Below are 24,211 nucleotides of genomic sequence, written 5' to 3' on the forward strand. Positions count from 1 at the left end.
GCCGACGCGACCTCCAAGATGAAACTCACGAGAATGCCCTTTAAAGGAGCCGTCCTGTTCGGACGTGAACTGGAGAAGTTAGCCGACAAATGAGACGAATCCCCAGTACCTCGGCTACCGGAGGACAAGAACAAAAGAAGCCATCGCCCCTCTCCCCGAACATCCAAGGGCAGAGGATCACAGCGCTTTAGACCGTACAAGAATACATACCAAGCACCTTGCCCCGCAGGCAGCGGTCAGTCCTTTTGGAACAAACACAATAAGAGGGGAGCCGGCTCAGGTCCAGGCCCCAGCCGCACCCCACAATGAGAATCAACAGACCCATTCACAGGAAGAAGTCATAGGGGGCAGGCTTGCCCTATTCTACCAAAGATGGGTCGAGATAACGTCAGACAAGTGGGTCCTAACCATCATTCGAGAGGAATACTATCTGGACTTCCACAGCATCCCTCCAGACAAATTTTTGAAATCCCCTTGCCACTCCCCCTCCAAGAGGATGGCAGTGGAAACCACACTGACAAAATTGTTCTCCCTAGAGGCTATAACACCGGTGCTCATGCACCAACAAAATACTGGGCACTACTCCATCTATTTTATCGTCCCCCAAGAAAGAGGGAACGTTCCGGCCCATCCTGGACCTCAAGTCTGTCAACTGCTACCTGAGGGTACCACACTTCTGCATGGAAACCCTACGTTCGGTCACAAGGGCAGTACAGTGGGGAGAATTTCTGACCTCCCTGGACCTGTCAGAAGCCTATCTGCACATCCCGGTCCATCACAACCACCAACGCTTTCTACACTTCGCGATCATGGACCACCACTACCAGTTCCAGGCGCTACCCTTCGGACTAGCTACTGCCCCTCGGACGTTCACCAAAATCATGGTGGTAGTGGCAGCGACACTGAGAAAAGAAGGAATCCTTGTACACCTGTTCCTGGGTGATTGGCTGATCAGGGCAAAATCTCCAGAAGAAAGTCATCAGGCGACCACCAGAGTCAAGAATCTACTGCACAATCTTGGGTGGGTCGTCAACACAACCAAGAGCTGCCTGCAGCCCTCCCAATCACTAGAATACTTGGAAGTCCGGTTCAACACCCAACAAGAAAAGGTCGTCCTTCCCCCTGCAAGGAGAAGGAAATTGATGGACCAGTTGAGAAAACTGGTGAACGGTGCTTGCCCCACGGTATGGGACTACTTCCAAGTCCTCGGCCTTATGACATCGACCCTAGAAGTCGTCCCATGGGCAAGGGCTCACATGCGATCACTACAACGTTCCCTACTGTCACGATGGAACCCGATGTCCCAGGACTACACCGTTCGCCTCCTGTTACCGGCGGATGTACAGATCCAGCTCCTATTCAGCTACAAGAAGACCATCTGAGCAAGGGAGTAAGGTTATCCCCACCGACCTGGGTCTTGCTCACCACAGATGTGAGCCTACGAGCGTGGGAAGCTCACTGCCAGGAGCTGACAGCCCAGGGGCAATGGAACATGGAAGAGTTGGGATGGAACATCAACCGACAGGAAGCCCGAGCAGTCAAACTAGCCTGCCTGTGATTCAGTCACAGACTCCGGGGAGAATCGGTCAGAGTCATGTCGGACAACGCCACAACAGTGGCCTACATCAACCGCCAGGGAGGAACCAGAAGCCAACAGGTGTCCCTGGAAATAGACCCCCTAATGGCGTGAGCGGAAACAAACCTGCAAGGGATCTCAGCCGCCCACATCGCGGGAAAAGACAACGTCACTGCGGATTACCTCAGCAGAGAAAGTCTGGACCCAGGGGAATAGATGCTGTCGACCACAGCATTCCAGTTGATGATAAACCACTGGGGAATTCCAGCCATGGATCTTCTGGCAACCCGGTCCAACACCCAAGTTCCCAACTTCTTCAGCCGCAGATGAGACCCACAATCCCAGGGGATCGACGCCCTCGTCCAGACCTGGCCACAGGAAGACCTGCTGTACACCTTCCCTCCATGACCACTACTGGGCAGGATCATCCGCAAGATAGAACACAACAGGGTGCTAATACTTTTAGTGGCCCTGGATTGGCCAAGAAGACCATGGTACGCAGACATGCAAAGACTTCTGGAGAGAAGCCCCCTGTCCCTACCTCCACAAAGGGATCTGCTCCAGCAAGGACCGATCCTCCACGAAGACCCAAATCGATTCTCTCTTATGGTCTGGCCATTGAGAGGACGTGCCTGTAGAAGAGCGGATACTCGGGGGCAGTGATTGACACCTTGCTCCGAGCACGCAAGTTCTCCACATCTCTAACCTATATACAAATATGGAGAATATTTGAAGCCTGGTGTGAAGACCGCGACATACTTCCGTGGATAGTCAAAATCCCCACTATCCTGGGATTTCTGCAGGATGGCTTACAGAAGGGGTTGTCTCTCAACTCCATCAAGGTTCAGGTGGCTGCGTTGGCTTGCTTCAGAGCCAAAATGGATGGCATCAGTCTATCTTCACACCCAGACGTCTCCCGCTTCCTGAGAGGGGTCAAACAAATCCGACCACCACTAAAGTGGCTGGTACCCCTATGGAACCTCAATCTAGTACTAGACTTCCTAGCGAGAGCTTCCTTCAGACCGACTAACGGGCTGCTCTACTGCTTCTAACCGTAAAGATGGCATTTCTAATGGCAATATGTTCAGCCCGTCACATCTCTGAACTTCATGCACTATCCTGTCGGGAACCATTCCTCAGATTCACACCGGGATCCATAAAGCTACGCACTGTCCCTTCCTTCCAAAGGTGGTTTCTCATTTCCATCTAAACAAACCATCTTGCTGCCATCTCCAAACGAGCATAAGGACTCGGAAGACTCTCACTTTCTTCGCATCTTAACGTCGGCAGACTACTAGTCCGATACCTGAAAAGGTCGGCATCCGTACGAAAGACGGACCACCTATTCATCCTTCACAGCGGGAAGAAACAAGGGGAAGCAGCCTCGAGGGCAACCATAGCCTGCTGGATCAAAGAAGTAATCAAGACAGCCTACGTAGAGGCAGGGAAGCCTCCACCTCTACAAGTCAAGGCCCATTTCACCAGACCCCAGGCAGTGTCCTGGGCAGAAACCAAGATGCTGTCACCTGCAGAGATCTGTCGGGCAGCGACATGGTCCTCCATTCACACCTTCTCGAGGTTCTACTGCCTGGATGTTCAGGCTTGGGAGGACACAGCATTTGCAAGGGCAGTACTAAATGGGCCACGGGCAGCCTCCCACCTGGTTCGGGAGTAGCTTTTGTACATCCCATTGGTCCTGAGTCCATCTGCTACACGGTAGGAAATGGAGAAATTACTTACCTGATAATTTTGTTTTCCTTAGTGTAGACAGATGGACTCAGTATCCCGCCCACAGCTGCCTCAGAATACGGAAACCTCGGGTGACAATCCCCGAGAGCAAGACAAGCACGGGTAAGCCACGCTTTATCCCTAGTTAAGACACCCACAATTACCGGGTGTTGGCATTTCTTGGTTGAGTGCACTGGCGGTCTCCAGCTGGAATTTAAGTCAACCAATTCAAGTTAATCAAGATATTCAAACACACATATATCCACAATTGCTTTTCGAGGAGAATACTGAAGAGCAGAGCCTCCTGCACGGGTATATGTAGTGCTGATGGCAAATTGAAATCTTACTCCATCTCCAACTGCTATCAGGAGCACACTATACCCATTGGTCCTGAGTCCATCTGTCTATACTAAGGAAAACGAAATTATCAGGGCACATTTAAAACTAATCGGAGAAAGTTCTTTTTTACTCAACGCACAATTAAACTCTGGAATTTGTTGCCAGAGAATGTGGTTCGTGCAGTTAGCATAGCTGTGTTTAAAAAAGGATTGGATAAGTTCTTGGAGGAGAAGTCCATTACCTGCTATTAAGTTCACTTAGAGAATAGCCACTGCCATTAGCAATGGTTACATGGAATAGACTTAGTTTTTGGGTACTTGCCAGGTTCTTATGGCCTGGATTGGCCACTGTTGGAAACAGGATGCTGGGCTTGATGGACCGTTGGTCTGACCCAGTATGGCATTTTCTTATGTTCTTATTTCTCCAATTCTTTTTCTTTTTTTTATTTGTTTCAAATAGATGGCAGTGTTCAAACTCACAATCCCCTATAGTAAGAGATGATGTTTCTTTACAGGAATATTCTTTTAAAATAAAATCCATAGCATTCTTTCTTTAATACTCTCCCAAAGCCTGCCTTTCTTTCATTCCATTTTTAAGAAAATAGTGAGATAATGGGGACATACACATTGTAAGAATTTTTTTTTCAGACTGTACTTTTCTTATTTTTCCCCTAGATATCGAATATATGATCTTCCATATACATTATACACCAAACCTGTCTGGAGAAATGTGAATCCCAAGATTGAAGACAAGACTCAGTTTACAGCCTTGAACGTGTCACATGAATTTTTGATTTATTTACAAAGAAATGCTTTAGTCGTCGATTTGTGGGGCCTGCAAGGTATTTTCTTTGTTGTTCTCCATAGAAAAAAGATGTCCTCTGCTGGAAAGGCCCCTAAAGTCCAATTACTCTGTTCCTTTATACCTGCCTGCTGTGTTATTACAGGTCTGCCTTGATTTATTTTCTCTCTCCCACTGCCACTGAGGTTTCTTTTGTCCATTCCATGCATGCTTGAATTGTGCCACTGTTTTGATTCCTATAAACTTCCCTGGAAATGTGTTCCAGGTGTCACCCACCATCTCAGCTTCATATGATGAATCCTTTCTCGTTGAACTTTTCATTCTATGGAAAATGTTTCTTTTTGGGGTACTTTATGGAAGCCTGCTCGATAGTTTGAATGTTTGTATTATAACTCCCTTTCGCTTCTTTGTCTCAGAAGTACAATTTTAGCTGCTTCAGTTCTTCTGTGATGGTTTATAGTGTTGGTTATACACCATATTGGTGGTCCTTCTTTGATTGCCTCTACCTTGTCATTGTCCTTTTATAGATGTGGTCTGTAGACCTAAACATGTTTCTCCAGTTGGGGTCTCACAAGAGACTTGTAGAGAATTAATATTACATCTCTCTTTCTATTAATGATACTTCTCTCTTTCTATTAGTGATATTTCTTTTCATGCACCAAGTATTTATTAGGGATGTGCAGCAGGGACAGATTCATCCCATTCGGTATTCATATTCGTGGGGAGCCAAATCCGTTGCATCCGTTCTCGGGGGACCCCGATCCGTTCTTAGTTACTTATGTATTTGTTTCCCAAAAAAACCCCATCCCAACCCTTTAAATATAATTAACTACAACCCCCCACTCTCCTGCCCCCCCCCCCAAGACTTACCAAAAGACCTTGGTGGTCCAGCGGGGGTCCTGGCGCGATCTCCTGCACTCGGGCTGTTGGCTGCTGGTATTCAAAATGGTGCCGATAGCCTTTGCCCTCACTATGTCACAGGGGCTACCGGTGCCATTGGTCGGCCCCTGTCACATGGTAGGAGCAATGGACGGCTGGCGCCATCTTGTGCTCCTACCATGTGACAGGGGCCAACCAATGGCACCAGTAGCCCCTGTGACATAGTAAAGGCAAAGGATATACGTTGCGGATTGCCAATACATCGAAAATGAATGCACACCCCTAGTATTTATTACTAATAGGTTTCCCAACTGCTTTGTTACACTGATTAGCTACCTTGAGTCTCGAGAGATGAACATCAGGTCTGATTCCTGTTTGTTGATGGTTAGTTCTTCACCTCCAAAAGGGTATATGGTCCTAGGATTTCTACAGCCCAAATGCACAATTTTTCTTTTTTATGATTAAAACATAGTTGTTGAATTAAAATGTAATTGGTATACCTTTGACCATTTTCCCAAGTTTTTAAAATCAAATTACTTACCCCTTCTGAATGTCTTATCTACATCATCCCCTTTTCTGCTGTTACCCATTGCCATGAGACATGAGAGGAGGGATTGAAGCAGGAAGCCCACACAGCAGAGAAGAGCTTTACTTCCTGCTCCAGCCCCTTCCCTCTTGTCTCCATGGCAACCAACAGTATATGACATAGGAGGGGAGGGGCTAGAGCAGAAAGCAGAAAGCCTCTTATCTGATCTGTTGTGGGGGCCCTGCTTCAGCCCCTCCTTTTCTGTCCTTCACAGTGTGACTGTAGGCATAGGGCCCTGAGAGGAGGGGCTAAAACAAGAAGCAGAGTAACTTTTCTCTGGGATAATGTCTCCAAATGGATTAATTTTGCACATATCTTGAAAGGAATGAATCTCACTCGTAAGCCAGGGTATGTTGCGTAAAATCTCAGTCTCTCAAATTTGCTGCTTAATGCCCTGCTTACTACTTGCATTGTGCCAAAGATACTTTCCATCTGGAGTTCATAGGGTATAATGGGGTAGATTTTCAGACGAGCGCGAACAGCCTACTTTTGTTTGCGCTCCAGGCGCAAACAAAAGTACGCTGGATTTTAGTAGATACGCGCGTAGTCGCGCGTATCGGCTAAAATCCTGGATCGGCGCGCGCAAGGCTATCGATTTCGTATAGCCTGCGCGCGCCGAGCCGTGCAGCCTACCCCCGTTCCCTCCTAGGCCGCTCCGAAATCGGAGCGGCCTAGAAGGGAACTTTCCTTTGCCCTCCCCTCACCTTCCCCTCCCTTCCCCTACCTAACCCACCTGCCCGGCCCTGTCTAAACCCCCATCCTACCTTTGTCGGGGGATTTACGCCTCCCGGCCTCCTGCGCGCCGGGCCGCGACCTGGGGTGGGTACGGAGGGCGCGGCCACGCCCCCGGGCCGTAGCCACGCCCCCATACCCGCCCCCAAAACGCTGCCGACACGCCCCCGCAACGCCGCGCGCTCCGGCCCCGCCCCCCGACACGCCTCCCGACATGCCCACTCCGAAAACCCCGGGACTTACGCGAGTCCCAGGGTTCTGCGCGCGCCGGTGAGCCTATGTAAAATAGGCTCACCGGCGCACAGGGCCCTGCTCGCGTAAATCCGCCCGGTTTTGGGCGGATTTACGCGAGCAGGGCTCTGAAAATCCGCCCCAATATGAACAGGCAACATGTTTAGATGTGCCTGAAGTTCTTTTTAATCAGGCTAGTGGTGCCCAATATAATTGGGACAATTTCTGTATCTTTCTGCTACATTTTCCTGGTCTCTGATTGAATCATTTGATACTTAAGGATCTTATATATATATATATATATATATATATATATATATATATATATATATATATGAGCCACAAAATAGTCACTTGGTACTGATACTTCTTTCAGCAATGCCATTCTTGTGCTTTTCTCTGCTGTGTGAAATTCAGGGCACGGGTTCTGTGTAGTCCTGCCTAGCAATACCCTCATGAAGAGATGAGGGTATTGCTAGGCAGAGATATTATAAACCCCTTAGGTTTATAATATCCATCCAAGGCTCACTTGTTCAGCTGTCAGTTTATTTGTCTTGGTAATTCTGAGGGATAAGAAAGACACTAAATTGGAGTTGATTGGTTGAGAAAATACACCTAGAAATGCCTCGACCCAGGGGTATTCAACTCCAGTTCTCAAGAGCCACAAACAGGTCTCGTTTTCCAGATATCCACAATGAACATGCATGAGACAGATTTGCGTGCATTACTTCTATTGTATGCAAATATATCTCATGCATATCTATTATGGATATCCTGAAAAACAAATCTGTTTGTGTCTCTTGAGGACCAGAGTTGGCCACCCTTGGCCTAGACTCATGGAGGATTTAGGTGGAAGAAGTTTGAGAAATGAAATGTTACATTTGGTGCACTAGATGGCAGATTTCCCTCACGCAAACCATAATTTTAAAATCAGTACCAGCAAAATAGTGAATATAATCTTCAACAGCACTTACTACTCTTAATTTCACTTCCATTCTAGCAGACAATTATTTAATTACATTAAATTTTGAAGATGTAATTTTCAGAGTTTCTCTTCAGAAGCTGTTGTGCTATATTTTTGCATATTTTGTTGCTAGGGTTACCAGAGAGTTCAGGATTACTGGGGGAAAACTGTGCTAGTCCTGTTTTATGTTTTTTTTAAATCTACCCTTTATTTTGCTTACCCTATAGCTTAGTTCCTCTCACCTCTCTGCATACAAGCATCTGTGTACACACATCCGTAAAAACGTTAATGTTGCTAGCAATAAATCAATCATATAAAATTGGTGCACAGAAACGTCTCTTCCCAGCACAAACACTAAACCTGTGCGTTGAAATTTTTATACTGTCATTTTCAAATACATTTATTGCATGTCTTGGCTTTTTTGGAATTACGCTCTCATAGTTTCCTTCATAACCTTTTGAGAATGCTGCTCAGTGCAGAAAGCTCCAGCAGAACTCTCTACTTGGCTGACCAAAACTCTGGATGGCTGGCTCTGCTATTCCAGTGAGGACATTATATAGAAACATAGAAATGACGGCAGAAGAAGACCAAACGGTCCATCCAGTCTGCCCAGCAAGCTTTCACTTTTTTTTTTGCCCCATACTTATCTGTTACTCTTGTCCCTTGTAAGTGACTTTTTTGTTCTATTTCCCTTCCACCCCCGCCATCGATCCCTTCCACCCCCACCATCGATGTAGTTAGTGCTGGAGCTGCATCTAAGTGAAGTACCTAGCTAATTGTTTAGGGGTAGTAACCGCTGTCATAGCAAGCTACTCCCATGCATGTTTATCCAGCCTGTGCAATTCAGCCTTGTTGGTTGTTGTCTGAATATAAATCATCTTTTCATCATTCCCTGCCATTGAAGCAGAGATCTTTTCTTCATTCCCCCTGCTATTGATGTTTAAGGCAGCCTATGATAATTGTCAGATGTTGCTCAGCACCGAATTAATTTTATTTCCATGGACAAGAGCATTCACATAGCAAGCGAGCATACTAAGCACTGGCATAACATGGGTCAAATGAGGAAGTCCTGATCATGGTTAGGTGTGTTCTCTATTTTGACTTTACGGATGATGTTCAGATGCCAACCTTCCTGCACTTCTGTTTGAGTCTTGAAGAGAAAATGTGTGGACCAGGATGATTCTGAGGTGTACTGGATTTGTACAGTGAATCACATGGATTTATTTATTTAAATGTTTGATGTACCGTCATTCCATGTAAGAAATACTAGTTCATAAAGGTTTACAGATAAAACATATAAAATATAATGTGTGTTACAAGATGGAAAACATTCATAGAAACAGAGGAAATACAACATGGATGCTGTTGCCATTGATGTTTAATTCTTTCTCCATCGATAAGCAGGATAGATAGCCACGTAAGGGGATGATGTCATCCTGACAGAAAGGCTCTAGTTTTTTTTTGAGCATGCATGGGACTTCCCATTCATCCATCTGCCTTGCAAATCTCCTCACTCTTTGTCATCCACTCATGCAAATGGACAAACATTTTGCCCTTTTCTCAAGCTGCTTGTCATGTTTATTGGTGATTGTTTATATTTTATTTTTCAAGAGTCACCTAAAACCAATTATTTAAAATTATCCATGGGTGATGACACCAGTGAGCTGACCCTGATAAGGTTTGGCCCCTAGGCAGGCCAACACCAAAAGTCTACAATTAAGTTCTGTGCCCCTTAAAAGACCCCTTCAAGTGTAACTTCAGGATCAAGGATTTTTGTTTGCTTGCCTTTTTTGAGGGATATTTTAAAATTGAATTTAAATCTTCTGTCTGTGTGAGGGGTTTTGTACAGTTGCATGGAAAATATCTGTTGAGCTGCTGTTTATGTCAAAATGTGCCTTAAAAGGGACTGTTAACCAAATTGAGGTTGTATGGAAGAGAAGGAGGGACACAGTTACTAAGCCTTATACAACCTAGATTGTATACTTTACTCTCTGCCAAAACAATCAAATAATGCCCAGCAAATCTCTGTTCTTCCTGTGGGCCTAATTAAGGCACAATTGATTTAAAATAAAACTATTACCTAGGACTTTATCGAAGAGTATCTATCACCCAAAGCTGCTGATTACTGAAATGTGGGTTACACAGGGGGATACTTTTAGTTTAACACAAATTTGCCCTGATGGGATTTATGTGGCAGGGTTCCCCAGCTCGGGTGCCTGCCCCCATGAGCCTGTGTGTGGCTGGGACTACAGAACTAGACCGAAGACAATACCTTACGATTCACTTATAATTGTGTCCCAGAACAGCCAGAATACCCTGCCTGCTGGCAAAATACAAGGAAAAATAATAAAGAAGTCAAAATGAACTGGTTGTGTGTTTTCATGTCAGCAGCAGTAGCAGATCCTGCAAAACCTGCACTTACAGGATTAACTGCTCGAGGAAAACAAGAGAAGCCCTGAGTCGGGCTGATGTCAGAGCTGACAAGAGGTCGCTTGACCTGCCAAGCCAATTGGAGTTCTTAAAATTCATTGTACGTCTGTCTATCAAAGGAGAGAAAATCAAAGTAAACTGCTCCAAGGCTGCTTTCCTGGGCTCTAAGAGGAATTTGGATAACGGTTCTTCAGAAGAACGGGGCCAGAGAGAAAGCTAAGAAAGAGGACAACTTCTGGTAGCTGCTGAAAGGAAAAAAAGAGAGAGAGAAAGCTAGCTGAAGAGAGAACCGTGTTGTTTGGATGCTGTGAAGGAAGAGAGAGGAAAAAAGAGGGGACAGAGGACCTAAAACTGGGAGGAGTCGAGTTGCATTGCGAAATCTTCACACAGAGAAGAGAAGAAATTTGTTGGGGTTTCCCCCCACCAGGAGCTGAGATGCCAGATCTTCATTCTTCTAGATGGAGCTTAAGTAAACATATAGAAACATAGAAATGATGGCAGAAAAGGGCCAAATGATCCATTCAGTGTGCCCAGCAAGCTTATGGTACTATCTACTGAGCCATACAAGTCACCCCTATACTTATCGGTTTCCCAGACCATCAAAGTCAAGACCCTTGTTGGTTGCTGTTTGGGTCCAATTCCTGTTACTTCTTGCCATTGAAGCAGGGAGCAATGTTGGAGTTGCATCCAAAGTATCAGGCTTATTGGTTAAGGGTAGTAACAGCCACGTCACCAAGTCACTCCCATTCTTATTTGTTTTACCAGGCTGTAAGATTTAATGTCATCCTTGGTTGCTGTCTGAATCTAATTCCCCTTTTCCTCTTTTCCCCCTGCCATTGAAGCAGAGAGCAATGATGAAGTTGCGTCAACAGTATGAAGGCTTATTGGTTAAGGGTAGTAACTCTTTTCGTCATTCTCATCCTCTAGCCTATAGGGATCCACAGTGCTTATCCCATGCACCTTTGAAATCTTTTACTGTTTTTGTCTTCACCGCTTCCTCTGGAAGGGCATTTCAGGCATCCACCACCCTCTCTGCTTTCTTTGCTCTTAATTGTTGGCTGTCGCATGCTATTTTTGCAGTGTGTTATACAGTTGCCTGTGTATCATGATGATAATTAATACTGCTGTTTTTTTTACCTGTTCACTGTTTGCTCACTCCCAAGATAACAGTAAAAATTATTCAGATTTTCCTTACTGGTGTGTGTGTGTGTTAGTTATGCCTGCTGTACCCTGTTTTTGGAATTAAGGTGTGGAAAGGAGGTTGTGGATTTTGTTGGGCATAAGACTTATTTCTCCAATTGCTCTACAGTAACCCACAACCCTCTCATTTCTCCTGTACCCACAGGACCATGAGGAGTTCTTCTGATGCAGCCTTTCCCCCCTTTGCAGCAGGTTTTGATACCAGTAGGACTCCCATTACCTTGCTGGTTGACAGCACTGACATATTGTCTGACCCAAAAATGGATTCTGCTATTGTGCTGACCAATTTCCTGCATCCAGTTCTGAGAATGACCTTCTTCATTTTTCTGCACCAAAGCCTTGGGATGGTGTTGATGTGCTTCTGTGCTAAAGAACATAATTTACCTCCTCCTTTGCTATAGGGGGAATGCATACCCTATGTCACCCGTTGGGTCTGATTAGTCAGAAATGATTCAATCCAATTTTTAGCTTTACATCCAAACTAGATAGTACTATGTGGTGTACGTCAAGTAGCACTATAGAAATGTTAAATAGTAGTATTAGATAGTTGGTTCAAGAGTAACTTGTGATCTACAGTGTCAAATGCTGCAGACAGATCAAGCAAGACTATCAAAAGAGTCGTGACCCTTGTTTGCATGCATCCACACACTATCGAACGGGGCTAACAGTAATGTCTCCATACTATAGATAGCCCTGTCTAAATCCAGATCAACAGGAATGTATACCTACCACTTTCAATGAAAGGCTTCATAGCTGTGTTAAACCACCTTTTTCAAAATTTTACTCAAAAGCGATAACTTTGATACTGGATGATGATATGCTTTTCAGTAGAAGTTGACCAAGTTCTATTTACAGTGTTGATGGTACATGTCTTATAGCCAGACTGGAGTTAACTAGGGGCAATAAAAAAGGCCCTAACCACAATTCCTTTTTTTTTTTTTATAAACTTGGCTGGAAATTAATGTAAATGAATTGAGAGGGTAGACCAACACATTCATGTCATGCAAGATTTTCTCAAGTCCAGTCAAAGTCACTCTGATTCATAACCCACTAACATATCATTGATTTCGCCTCTCTCCCATCCCACTATTATTCTCCTGTCCTTGCTCCATGCCACTCTCCTGATCTTTCTCAACCCCTGAAAACTCTGCCTGAATAGTAGGAATTTTATCCTGAAAAAAAGTGCTCACTTTTCCACAGACAATCCCCTATTTTATCTTTAATAGGTAGGACCTGAACAACAAGTAAGACCCTTAAAAATCTAGACTAATTCCATAGCCAATTGTCTGCAGAAGGCAACCTATCATACAGATATATTCTCTTAGCCTTTGTTATTGCTTGATTATTCTGTTGCCTCTGAGCTCTACACTGTCATTCTCATTAGCAATATTGCTGTTTAAGTAAATGTAATCCCCATAATACTATGGAGCATTTTGATTCAAAACATTTGTATACATTTTCATGGGAGCTACTTGATCTAGTATACCCATAAGAGAACTGTTAAGGAGCTTTTGCATAAGCTTTAAAAAGGCAAAGTGTTCTTATGCTCCATGCCTTGAGTCAATGCACTCTCGGCATGGACACCATTCCCCTCAAGCAAAGAGGGAGGTAAATTGTGCTCTTCAGCACAGCAACAACCCAAGGCTTTGGTGTAGAAAAATGAAGAAGGCCATCTTCAACACTGGATGCAGGAAATTGTTCAGCACAATAGCAGACTCCATGTTTGGGTCAGACAATATGTCAGTGCTGTCGAATAACAGAGCAATGGGAGACATATTGGTGTCAAAATTGTCTTGGTGCCAAGATGAGTCCTTCAACGCAGCAAAACATAAGCATATTTCATATCAAGCATCACCTGTAATGTGCAAGATTCCAGTGGCCATGCTAGTTCTATTTCTAGAATTGCATGGCTCCTCATCAGTTCTTCCACCACAAAAGGAGGAATACCATCCCATTTTAGAGAAAATGTGGTTGAGATTTCTAAAATTGTATCTATCAGATATGCCAAAAATGCGATCCTTTCCTCAAGTGAAAATAACTTCTCTTTGTTTGGACACAATAGTTTCCAGGTTAAGCACTAAACCCACTATCCCACCTTATCAGGCAAAGGATGACAAACTCCAGATGCAAATCCATTCTCAGGCCTGGGAATTGGTCTCTTCCAAAGATAAATCGACATCAGAAGACCCTCTTATAATACTGTCTTGACACTCAAGAAGATTCAGAATTCTCCCATGATTCTTTCTCCTATCAGTCAGATGATAACCAATCAGCAGGTCTTCTACCAGATCCTTTGCCTCCACATCCTAGGAGCATATTGCTCCTGAAGATATGACGTCTGGTCACCAAATTGCAATAGCAAGAGACACATACCCTTTTATCTTCAACTAGAAACAGACCCTAGAGAAGATTTGTTTGGTTGCTAAAATTAATTGACACACCCAAGAAAGTAGTAGTGGTTCCAATTCATAGTCTTGAACAAGAACTTTAAGTCGGGATGTGGCAGACTCCATTATCTACTCTTCTGGTAGCAAGAAAATTAGACATCAAATATAGGGCGCTATCAATTCAAGATCATCTCAAAGTACAGCTACTGCACCAATCAGTAACAGTGGTGTAAGCATTATTTAGAGCAACATGCTCAGACACATTCCATTACTCCTCCAACTAAGCTTAACAGAATGCTAGATAATGTGGAAAAAGTTTTCCAGTCATCTATGCTTAGTTCAAAGCTAGGTGCTCATCAGTTGCATATTCAAGTTGCATATTCAGGTTCAATATATACATTCTTCTACAGGCACTACAGAAGCCCTTCCGATAGACAAGATAGAACAGTTCCTACCAATAATTCAAGAAGCTGAAGAATGTGGCAAACACCTTATTAGATCTGTTTATGATTCTTATGATACTTTCTCTAGAACATTGGTATAATCGCTATCAGAACCAGAAGATTGGCTTGGCTGCATGCTTCAGAACTATGGGAGGACGTGCATGACAAGTTGGCAGATGCTGCATGTACAGGTTATAATGTCTTCAGGGAGAAGGCTATCTGGAGTCACAACCACAGGAATCAGCTCTAGATCCGTGACTGCTGAAAAAAGCAACAGATTGGTTAGTTCAGGCTGCAAATGGGAAAGCATTCTTCAAGATCTCAGATTTGTCTAATGGCCCAGAATCCAGGTGCACAGTTACAAGGATTGGGTCTGGATCCAGCAACACATCATAGTCTGATGTGGAGTTAGAATGGGAAAGGGAGATACAATATCTATTTCAAGATCCAGTTTGTCAAATAAAGGGTCCAGCATATCTGGAGTACTGGGTGGAGTGCCCCTTCAGGTGCAGAAGTCAGTTTGTCAAGGGTGCCGACTAGAGCACCCTCCTTGGGCATGGAGTCTAGATCAGAAGCAGGGTTCAGCTTGGAGTCTAGATCAGAAGCAGCTTGGAGTCTAGATCAGTAACAGGGTTCAGCTTGGTAGTTGAGGAATCTGCCCAGTAACTGCAGGTTCCAAAAGACTGGCAGGGGTGCCAATTCTGCTCAGAAGAATTTTGGACCTGCTGCTTATTCCATTTTATTTGTTCAATAGTCCCCACTACATCAGGGGTATCCGGTTTTGGCATGGCTTCAGCACTTGCTGGCAGCTCGTGTGGAATAGGCGCAGCAGAGTCCAGCCCAGAATCATGATCAGGCTGTTGGTTGCCTTGAAGTCTGGTTCAGAAACTGGATTCCCAGCAGGCTGCCAAAACTGAAGGTCAAAGTTTGGTATGGTCACCTCCTCTTGATTTCTAAATCTCTGGACTAGGGCAGTAAAATATCCCTTAAAAATTCTGTAAAGCTGGGAAGTCTTTTAGTGGCCACCAGCAGGTTAGAGTTTCCTGTCTGAGCACAAAGTTCACTGACGGCCTCCTTTCCAAAGTGGGGTGGAATATTCTGTATCCAGGCATAGCACTAATTAAGGTATTTGTGAAGTTGCCCTCTGGTGCCATTGAAAGGCTCTGAATACGGTGGTTCAGGTTTGGTAAAGACCGTTGTGCTTTTTATAGGTATCTCTTCCACAGCCTTTGAAACTAGTAGTTGTTGGCTCTCAGTCACTCCAAAGGAAACAACAGTGTTAGGAGTAGTGCTAGAAGCACATCTTGCAGGCAGTGGTTTCCTAATAGAGAACATATCTGGAGCTGGTACTGGCAACTCTGCAAACTTCCAAGGTTTAGTTGTAGAGTCAGAGGATGAATTAATAGTAAATATTAAATTTATTTTCAGCAGGTTCCAGCTCCTTTGTTAAAACTGAAAAAGGGACTGGAGAATTGATGAACCCAGAGCTACTAAAAGGCTCAGTACTAGAGCCCTCATAAACTTGTTGAATAGATGATCAATGATTGGAAGGGAAGCCATTTCTCAGCCCAAGACTTGGCTTCACTTATAAGCAAATTGTGGATAAAGCATCTTCTTTCAGTATCCAAAGAAGAGGCATTGAGAGCCTTATACAACCAACTGGCTTGACCTCCCTTTCACTGCGCCCCTGTCCTCCCGAGCCACCAGATCTGCCAACAAAGGTAATCTACATGTACCGTCCTTGAAGGCAGCTCATCTCTCATCCACCCGTGACCGCTCCATATCCATTGCCGGCCCCGCCCTCTGGAACTCCCTACCCGTCCACTTGCGCCTTGAACCCTGCGCCATCAAATTCAAAAAGAAACTAAAAACATTCCTGTTCAACCAAGCCTACACAGAATAGACCCTCCCTTCCCTCTATTGCTCATACCCCCTAGGTGACCGCCCTTTTCCTTATATTAAGGAATCTAATCACATTGTACATTGTTGTCTTCTTGTTATGACCTCTTGTTGATTTCTTGTTGTTTAATCTATTTTCCCTACTGCTCTAGGTTAACCCCCTGCCCAGTTCGCCTCCCCTGTTGAAATGTACTTCTAAATCTTTTGTTAATATGTGAACCGGTATGATGTCCCCACTAATACCGGTATATAAAAGTTTCTAAATAAATAAATAATGACATCCCTGAATAACCTCCCAACACTTATTTGTACCATTAAACTCCTTTGGGTATGCAGGATGGGCATAATCCCTGAATCCCATGGTAACAATGCAGGATATAGTGGCTAAACACAAGGAAATCTTTGAAGGTAAGTTGTATAATCACAGTCTGTAGAAACCTTTACTCAAAGTCACATAAACAGGGACTTGATTGTAATCAAGATTGCTGCACAGCTTCAAAGGAAACAGCTTGCAAAGGGTGGCACATTGTTTAGGCAGGGAGTTCAGTGCAAATCTGGGATAGCTCACAACTGTTGAGTGTTTCTCTCTCCAGCACCACATACAAAAAACAACTTATAAAATAAAACTCTAGTTCTAACCAAGCATTAACTACACTTGATTTAATTCTCCAGCTAACCTCAGACCAGGGTTACATTCCTTTTATTCTGAAAACAAAAAAACGCAGGGACTGTAGTTTACAGTAATAAGAAAAAAAGCATCCTAAGAGCTTGTTGCATACTTTTGCTCTGGCCAGCTAGCTGCAAAAGATGAAGGCAGAGTATAAGGTTTCCACCATGTTGTCAGGTTGGTGAGCCCTGCAGCACACCTAAGTAGGAACTGTGTCTCGGTACTGGTCCATTTAATAACATCATCTGACTTATGCAATGCAGGTAAATTTAACAGATAACTCACAGTTTGGGTAAGGCTTACTTCCAGTTATTCAGTCTGGGTCATTTCACAGTAGATTCTCTTCACAGAAAGCACACAACTCAACCGGAGACAAGACTTCTATTTACGGATGGGCATGAGACTTCCAGACTTAATATCACAGTATAACATTAATACACATCAAAAGAACTCACAGGTCTTCCTACTGGATCCCAAGCCTTCCTTTGTCATTCTAGCTGTCTTAATGCTGGGAACATCTTCCAGGTGTTCCAGCACTTCTTTGGGATCCTCTAAAACCCAATCTAGATCCTTGGGGTGGAGCCACACAACAGGCTGTCTGCAGTCACCTTTCTTGGGGTGACTGCAGACAGCCTGGTTTGGGGCTGATGCACAATACATCAGCCCCAAACCAGGCAGACCCTGGTTCAAGGCCAGCAACATAGTGGATGATGACAAATAAAGACCAAAAAGGTCCATCTAGTCTGCCCACCAAGCTTTATTTTTTCAATGTTTATTAGTTAGTTTTGTGGGGTTTTTTAGGGTAGTAGCAGCTGCCGCTCCATGCAGGCTATCTCAAACATTAATGCAAACGTTAGGTGGCTTTCCATACAAACCCCACACAATTTTGATCGTCTTTCACTGGACTACCTCCATTCTGTCCTTATCTGTTTTGAGGTGAGGTTGCCAGAACTGAGCACAGTATTCCAGGTGAGGTCTCACCAATGACCTGTACAGTGGCATTATCACCTCCTTTTCCCCTCTGATTTTGCCTCTTTTGATGCAGCCTAGTATCCCTCTGGCCTTAGCCCCTGCCTTGTCACTTTGCTTCGCCCCCTTCAGATCATGAGACTCTATCACCTCGAGATTTCTTTCCCAGTTTGTGCACATCAGTCTCTTGACCCCCAATGCATACAGCGCCTTCAGATTGCCATACCCCAAATACATGACTCTTCACTCCTCTTGACATTGAATCCCAACTGCCAAATCTTCAACCACTTCTTCAAGCTTTCCTAGGTCGCTTCTCATTCTTTCTACTCACTCTGTTGCAGATCTTAGTGTCATCCACAGAAAGATTTTGCCTTCTAATCCCTCTACAATAACACTCACGAAGCTATTGAACAGAACAGGTCCAAGAACCGAACCTTCAGGCACTCCAGTTATCACTTTTCTTTTTTTTTTTATAATTTTATTTTTATCATTTCAAACTTAACAGCAAGACAATTCTTACTTACAGAAAATAGGAGTACATTGGTACATCATAAGGAATTTCAATCTACTCACAGGAACCAAAACTAAGTCTACCTTATGTAATCCCCTTTAAAGTAATATCCCAGAAGGGGGGGACAGAATATACAAGGGAGAAAATACTAAATATCTTTACTGAAATCGGCTTAACGTTAATAAAGACTTTCACATTCTTATAATCCTCACATTATGGAACTGAGGGAGTAACAACCCTCCTTGCATTTAGGAAGGATTTTAATTTTTCGGGATAAAAGAAAATGAAACATTCCGTTGTAGACTTCACGAGACACTTGCATGGATATTTCAATACGTATGAAAACCCTAAAGCTAGTACTTGTGGCCTTAAAGTAAGAAACATACGTCTCCTGTCCTGAGTGACAGGAGCAAAATCAGGAAAAACTCTAATCTGTGAACCTTTAAAAGGTACCTCAATATTTCTGAAATATCTTTTCATAGTTTCTGCCACATCATTAGCTATTATAAAGGAGACCATTAACGTTGAACATTCATAAAATTCTGCTGAAGAATTTTCAAGGAATCTGGTTAAATTCCCCTTACTTTCACTTCCTTGTAATCTGTCCTTATTCCTAGGTGGAACAGGTAAGAAATACAACTTATTCACTGAAGGACATTCCCCTTCCTGAAATTTTAAATTTTCCATGAAATATTTTTTTAAGGTAATAAATGGGAGTTCTCCAATGACCTTCGTAAAATTTAAAAACCTCAAATTTAAATGTCTTGTATAATTCTCCAGGTGTTCCAGTCTCCTTGAGACCACACTGATCTCCTTCACAACTTTTACGTTACATTCTTGGGTTTTCTTTAATTCAGCTTCCACTGCATTCAGTTTTGGCTTAATTTCATCTATTTGTGTTTCATGAAGTTCCAACTTATGATTTACAATATCATTTTTATCTTGAAAATCCCCCAAAGACTTCACTAAAGCAGCCATAATGTCCCAAATCGCTTCTAGCGTGATCTTCTCCGGCTTTTCGGGCATCACAAAGCGGGGACGCTGAAATAACTCACCCGCTTTTGCCACAGGAGATATTCCAGCCAGCTGAAAGTCCCTGCCAGCATGCTCTGTCGTTCCTGCCAGACACTCCGTTTCCCTCTCCCGTGTAGGGGTTGATGCAGGAGGCTCAGATATCAAAGCTCCCGCCGTTGTTACACCAGGGCTCTCCGGGGGCTGTAACAGGAACACAGCGTCTCCTTCCCTCTGACCTCCTTCTGCTGCTGTCGCTGCTAGCGCGTCATGGCTCAGCGACTCAGCCGTCTCGGGGAAGCTCGGGACTGGAGCGGAGTCGGGCAAACAAGGATCCGGGGGGCTCAAAGAGACTTCACCAGGTGAGAGCTGCGCTCCCTCGCTAGCTCCCACAGCGGTTACTTCACCTCCCGGTAAGAAAGTCTTTGCAGGCACGAATGATGTTATTAGAGGCTGAGTTAAGGAAACCTCCGGTTCAGAAGGAAAAACTCGAAGCTTTCCTTTCCGCTTTGCAGGCATTTTTTGCAGAAATATTTTGCTTAGAACGGAGCTCAGCACTTCCGTGTCTGGTCACGCCGCCATCTTGCCCCCTGGTCACGCCGCCATCTTGCCCCCCAGTTATCACTTTTCTTTCTTCAGAATAGGTTCCATTTACCACTACCACTGACATCTGTGATCCATTCCACCACCTTAGGACCCACTCCCAGGCTTTTCATTTTATTTATGAACCGCTTATGCGTGACCATATCAAAAGCCTTGCTGACATCCAACTAAACCACATCTAGTACTCTTCTTTGATCCAATATTCTAGTCACCCAATCAAAAAACTCAATCAGATTTGTTTGACAGACCTTCCTCTTGTAAAACCATTTTGCCTCAGATCCTGCAACCCACTGGATTGCAGATAGGTTATTATCCTTTTCTAGTTTCTCCATTAATTTTCCCACCACTGAGATAAGCCTAACCACCAGTCTGTAGTTTCCAGCGTCCTCCCTGCTTCCACTTTTGTGAGGCAAGATTACAACCACCTTACTCCAGGTCTGTGGCACTATTCCCGTGTCCATGGATCTATTAATCAAGTCTTTCAGCAGACCCGCCAGCACTTTTAAGAGCTCCCTAAGTATCCTGGGATGTATCTCATCTGCTCCATAACCTTATCCACTTTCAGTTTTCCTAGTTTCATCCAAACACTTTCTGCTGTAAATGGGGATGTATCTACCCCACACATATCTGTACTCTTCCTAGGCAGTGATGGTCCTCTACCGCTGCCTTCCTTAGAGAAAACTGAAGTATTTATTTAATATTTCTGCTATTTCTTTGTCCACGTTTTATTCCTTGTCTTTCAATCTTACTTTGCCACCTCTGGTCTTTCTCCTCTCTCTGATATATCTGAAAAATGTTTTATGACTTCACTTTACCTCTTTGGTGATGTTTTCTTCCACTTGGACTTTTGCAATCCTGATTTCTTTCCTTGTTTCCTTCAGCTTCACCAGTGTTCCCCTTTTTGAGATCCTTTATTCTTTTTGAATGCTGATCTTTTTTCCTATATTTTCTCAGCCACCACCTTGGAGAACAAGATCTGTTTCCTTTTCTCTTACTTTTATTTCCTCTTTTTTCATAAAAGTGTCTGGTTTGAATTTGGTCACATTATGGTAAGCAGTCAGCCTAACTAATGCAGCTCATAGTATTAATGTCCTCATCAGAGGTGATTTGTGTGATCAGCAAATTTGGTGGGGAACGAAGAGGCTCTGCAAAAAGCAAATATTTCAGGGAAGTTTCTTTTGTTGAGTTTATATTGGCTATACCAGCTAATGGCCCAACAGGATTTGCATTGAATATTCTGTTAAAATATTGTTAATTAAATAATAATCTGTCCTGTTCTTCACGAGTTGTGGTATAGTGCACATACTAGTGCTGCTACTTAAAACTTTTATTTAATGAACTGTGACAAAGTACCACTTAGCATGACTGTTCCAGCATGCTATTTGTAGAATGATGAAATGATCCTGTCATACTCTTTTTATAATGCAGAAGGCTGTACTGAAATGACCTGGTCTCGTCAAGATGCTGAGTTAACCAGTGAAGGCTGCATCCTAATCGATAGCCCTAAATCCTTAATTTCAAACCCTGTGTGTTTGGTAAGTGCACTTTTCTTAAATGTATTTAATATATTCAGTCTAACTGGACACGTTTTAACACGTTTCTTTTGATGATGATGCTTTTGAAAAGAAACTGAAGTACTTTGAATTCAAAGCAATCACTCACTGTGAATTAAGTCTTGCTTGCTGACTCAGGTTTACGAGTGAACCAAAGTACATTTTTCGCTCATCTCAAATACAGTACAGTCAACTGAACTGCTAAAACTCAACTTGTGCAAATGTTTTTTACACATATCAAAAAAGAACATGAACACACTTTTAGTAGGTGGTGTTGATGCTGAGTTATGCAAAGAAAAGACCATAACTTATCAGGCCCAGTCAGGCATGCCCCCATCTTTTGTCATGCTTCCATCTATTCTCTCCCAATCTCAAGACATTTTCTTTCTTCTCCCCCTCCTGCTAGGCATTCTCTCTCCTTCCAAGCATTCTCTCCCTTCATCCTCCACCCCCATACATACGCTCCCCTCTTGTTATAATGCCTCTGTACCACTCCTTGTTGGGACAGCCCTTTGAGTACTGTGTGCAATTCTGGTTGCCACATCTTCAAAAAGATATAGTTGCACTGAAGAAGGTGCAGAGAATGGTGACCAAAATGATAAAAGGGATGGAACAGCTCCCCTATGAGGAAAGGCTAAAGATGTTAGGGCTGTTCAGCTTGGAAAAGAGACGGCTGATGGGGGGATATGATAGAGGTCTATAAAATCATGAAAGGACTAGAATGGGTAAATGTGAATTGATTATTTACTCTTTCAGACAATAGAAGGAGTAGGAGGGCACTCCATGAAGTTAACAAGCAGCACATTTAAAAAAAATTGGAGAAAGTTCTTTTTCACTCAACGCAAAACTAAGCTCTGGAACTGGTTGCCAGAGGATGTGATTAGTAGGGGTGTGAATCGTGTGATCGATCGTCTTAACGATCGATTTTGGCTGGGGGGGAGGGAAATCTGATCGTCGTGTTTGTTTTTTTTAAAAATCGTTAAAAATCGTAAATCGGGGGAGGGCGGGAAAACCGGCACACCAAAAAAACCCTAAAACCCACCCCGAACCTTTAAAACAAATCCCCCACCCTCCCGAACCCCCCCAAAATGTTTTAAATTACCTGGGGTCCAGTGGGGGGTCCCGGCACGATCTCCCTCTCTCTGGCCACGGCTGCGTTGAGAAATGGCGCCGGTGGCCCTTTGCCCTTATCATGTGACAGGGCAAAGGTAGCGCCGGCGCCATTTTGGTTCCTGGCTCCCGACGTCACGCATGCAGGAGATCGCTCCTGGACCCCCGCTGGACCCCCAGGGACTTTTGGCCAGCTTGGGGGGGCCTCCTGACCCCCACAAGACTTGCCAAATGTCCAGCGGGGGTCCGGGAGCGACCTCCTGCACATGGGCCGTATTGCCAATCTTCAAAATGGCGCCGGTGCTACCTTTGCCCTCACTGTCATACGGGCGACATGTGATCTACTTAGTGTTTGGGTACTTGCCAGATACTTGTAGCATGGATTGGCCACTGTTGGAAACAGGATACTGGGCTTGATGGACCCTTGGTCTGACCCAGTATGGCAACGTCTTATGTTCTTATGTCCTCCCTTCGTATTCACATCTTCTTTTATCCCCACCCTATCACTGTCCCATCTATGACTTTATTATTTCACAAACATTATGTAACAAAAATAGAATTCAGATGTACCATCCAACTATGATGTTTTTAAACTATTTTTTTTATTGATCTGTAAAACATGTACAACAACAGTAGTATACAATTAAATATTCACAGGTGAATTTCATTGTGTGTAATATGCAAATTCTGGAGTCACCTCGGTAACAGCAACACAAACATTCCAATACTAAACACTTTGAAAATTACATGAAACCTAACAAAAAATAGGAGAAGTTCTTAAGGATTTTGTCTTCAGATGTAGTCTGGAGAATAATACAGCAGCTTGCTGTGGCATGAGACATGGAGTAGTCAAGTGAGAAGGTTAGATGCCAACCCAGTAGGGTCCTGGAGCAATTGCTTGCCCCCTAGTGGAGATGAGAAAAAAAAAAGTGCGAAGCTTGCTGGGCAGACTGGATGGGCCGTTTGGTCGTCTTCTGCCGTCATTTCTAGTTTCTATGAACCCTGATATACATCTGGTGTCTATGAAAGCCAGATAGCTGCACATATATACAGATAAATACCAATAGTAATGCATGCCAATGCAATGTTACTTTTTATATCGTTACCACTGTTGTTTTATATATTTTATCAACTGCTGATATTGGGGACACATTCAGAGTGGGCGAACTAAGACATTTTCCCAGTGAATTGTATGCCATTCTATTTAATTACACCTTGCACTTCTTTTGGCTGTCTTTTTATGTTTTATATTTAAGATTTTAAATTTAAGAGGGTAATTTTGTAATAGACCACATAAATTAGATGGCAAATGCGTACATATCCCAGTTTTCAAAGGGGAAGGTAGGTACATATTTTTCCTTTTTATAATTACCCCCCCCCCCCCCCCCCCCCCGCGCGCACACACACACACACACACACACACACACACACACATGCACTGTAACTACTTGTACACAATTACACCTGCTAACTTGTGCACAGACATTTTCTGGGAAATTTTACACGTACTTTTAAAAATGCTAAACTATGCACGAGTGCAAATCCCTCCTCACCCCCACCCCTGCGAATGCCTCAGCTCAGTCTGCATAAAC

General features: G+C 43.8%; 1 protein-coding gene across 1 annotated transcript in view; it reads left to right on the plus strand.

Annotated features, from left to right (window-relative positions):
• Positions 1–24,211, plus strand: part of LOC115088529 (kinesin-like protein KIF28P) — a 179,075-nt gene that overhangs the window by 145,354 nt on the left and 9,510 nt on the right. The window contains exons 17-18 of the mRNA XM_029596792.1: positions 4,318–4,484; positions 21,385–21,491. Of these exons, the coding sequence (XP_029452652.1) occupies positions 4,318–4,484; positions 21,385–21,491 (274 nt within the window). The remainder of the gene's footprint in view (positions 1–4,317; positions 4,485–21,384; positions 21,492–24,211) is intronic.

The sequence above is a fragment of the Rhinatrema bivittatum genome, chromosome 3, assembly GCF_901001135.1.
Source record: "Rhinatrema bivittatum chromosome 3, aRhiBiv1.1, whole genome shotgun sequence".
NCBI classification, from domain to species: Eukaryota; Metazoa; Chordata; class Amphibia; order Gymnophiona; family Rhinatrematidae; genus Rhinatrema; species Rhinatrema bivittatum.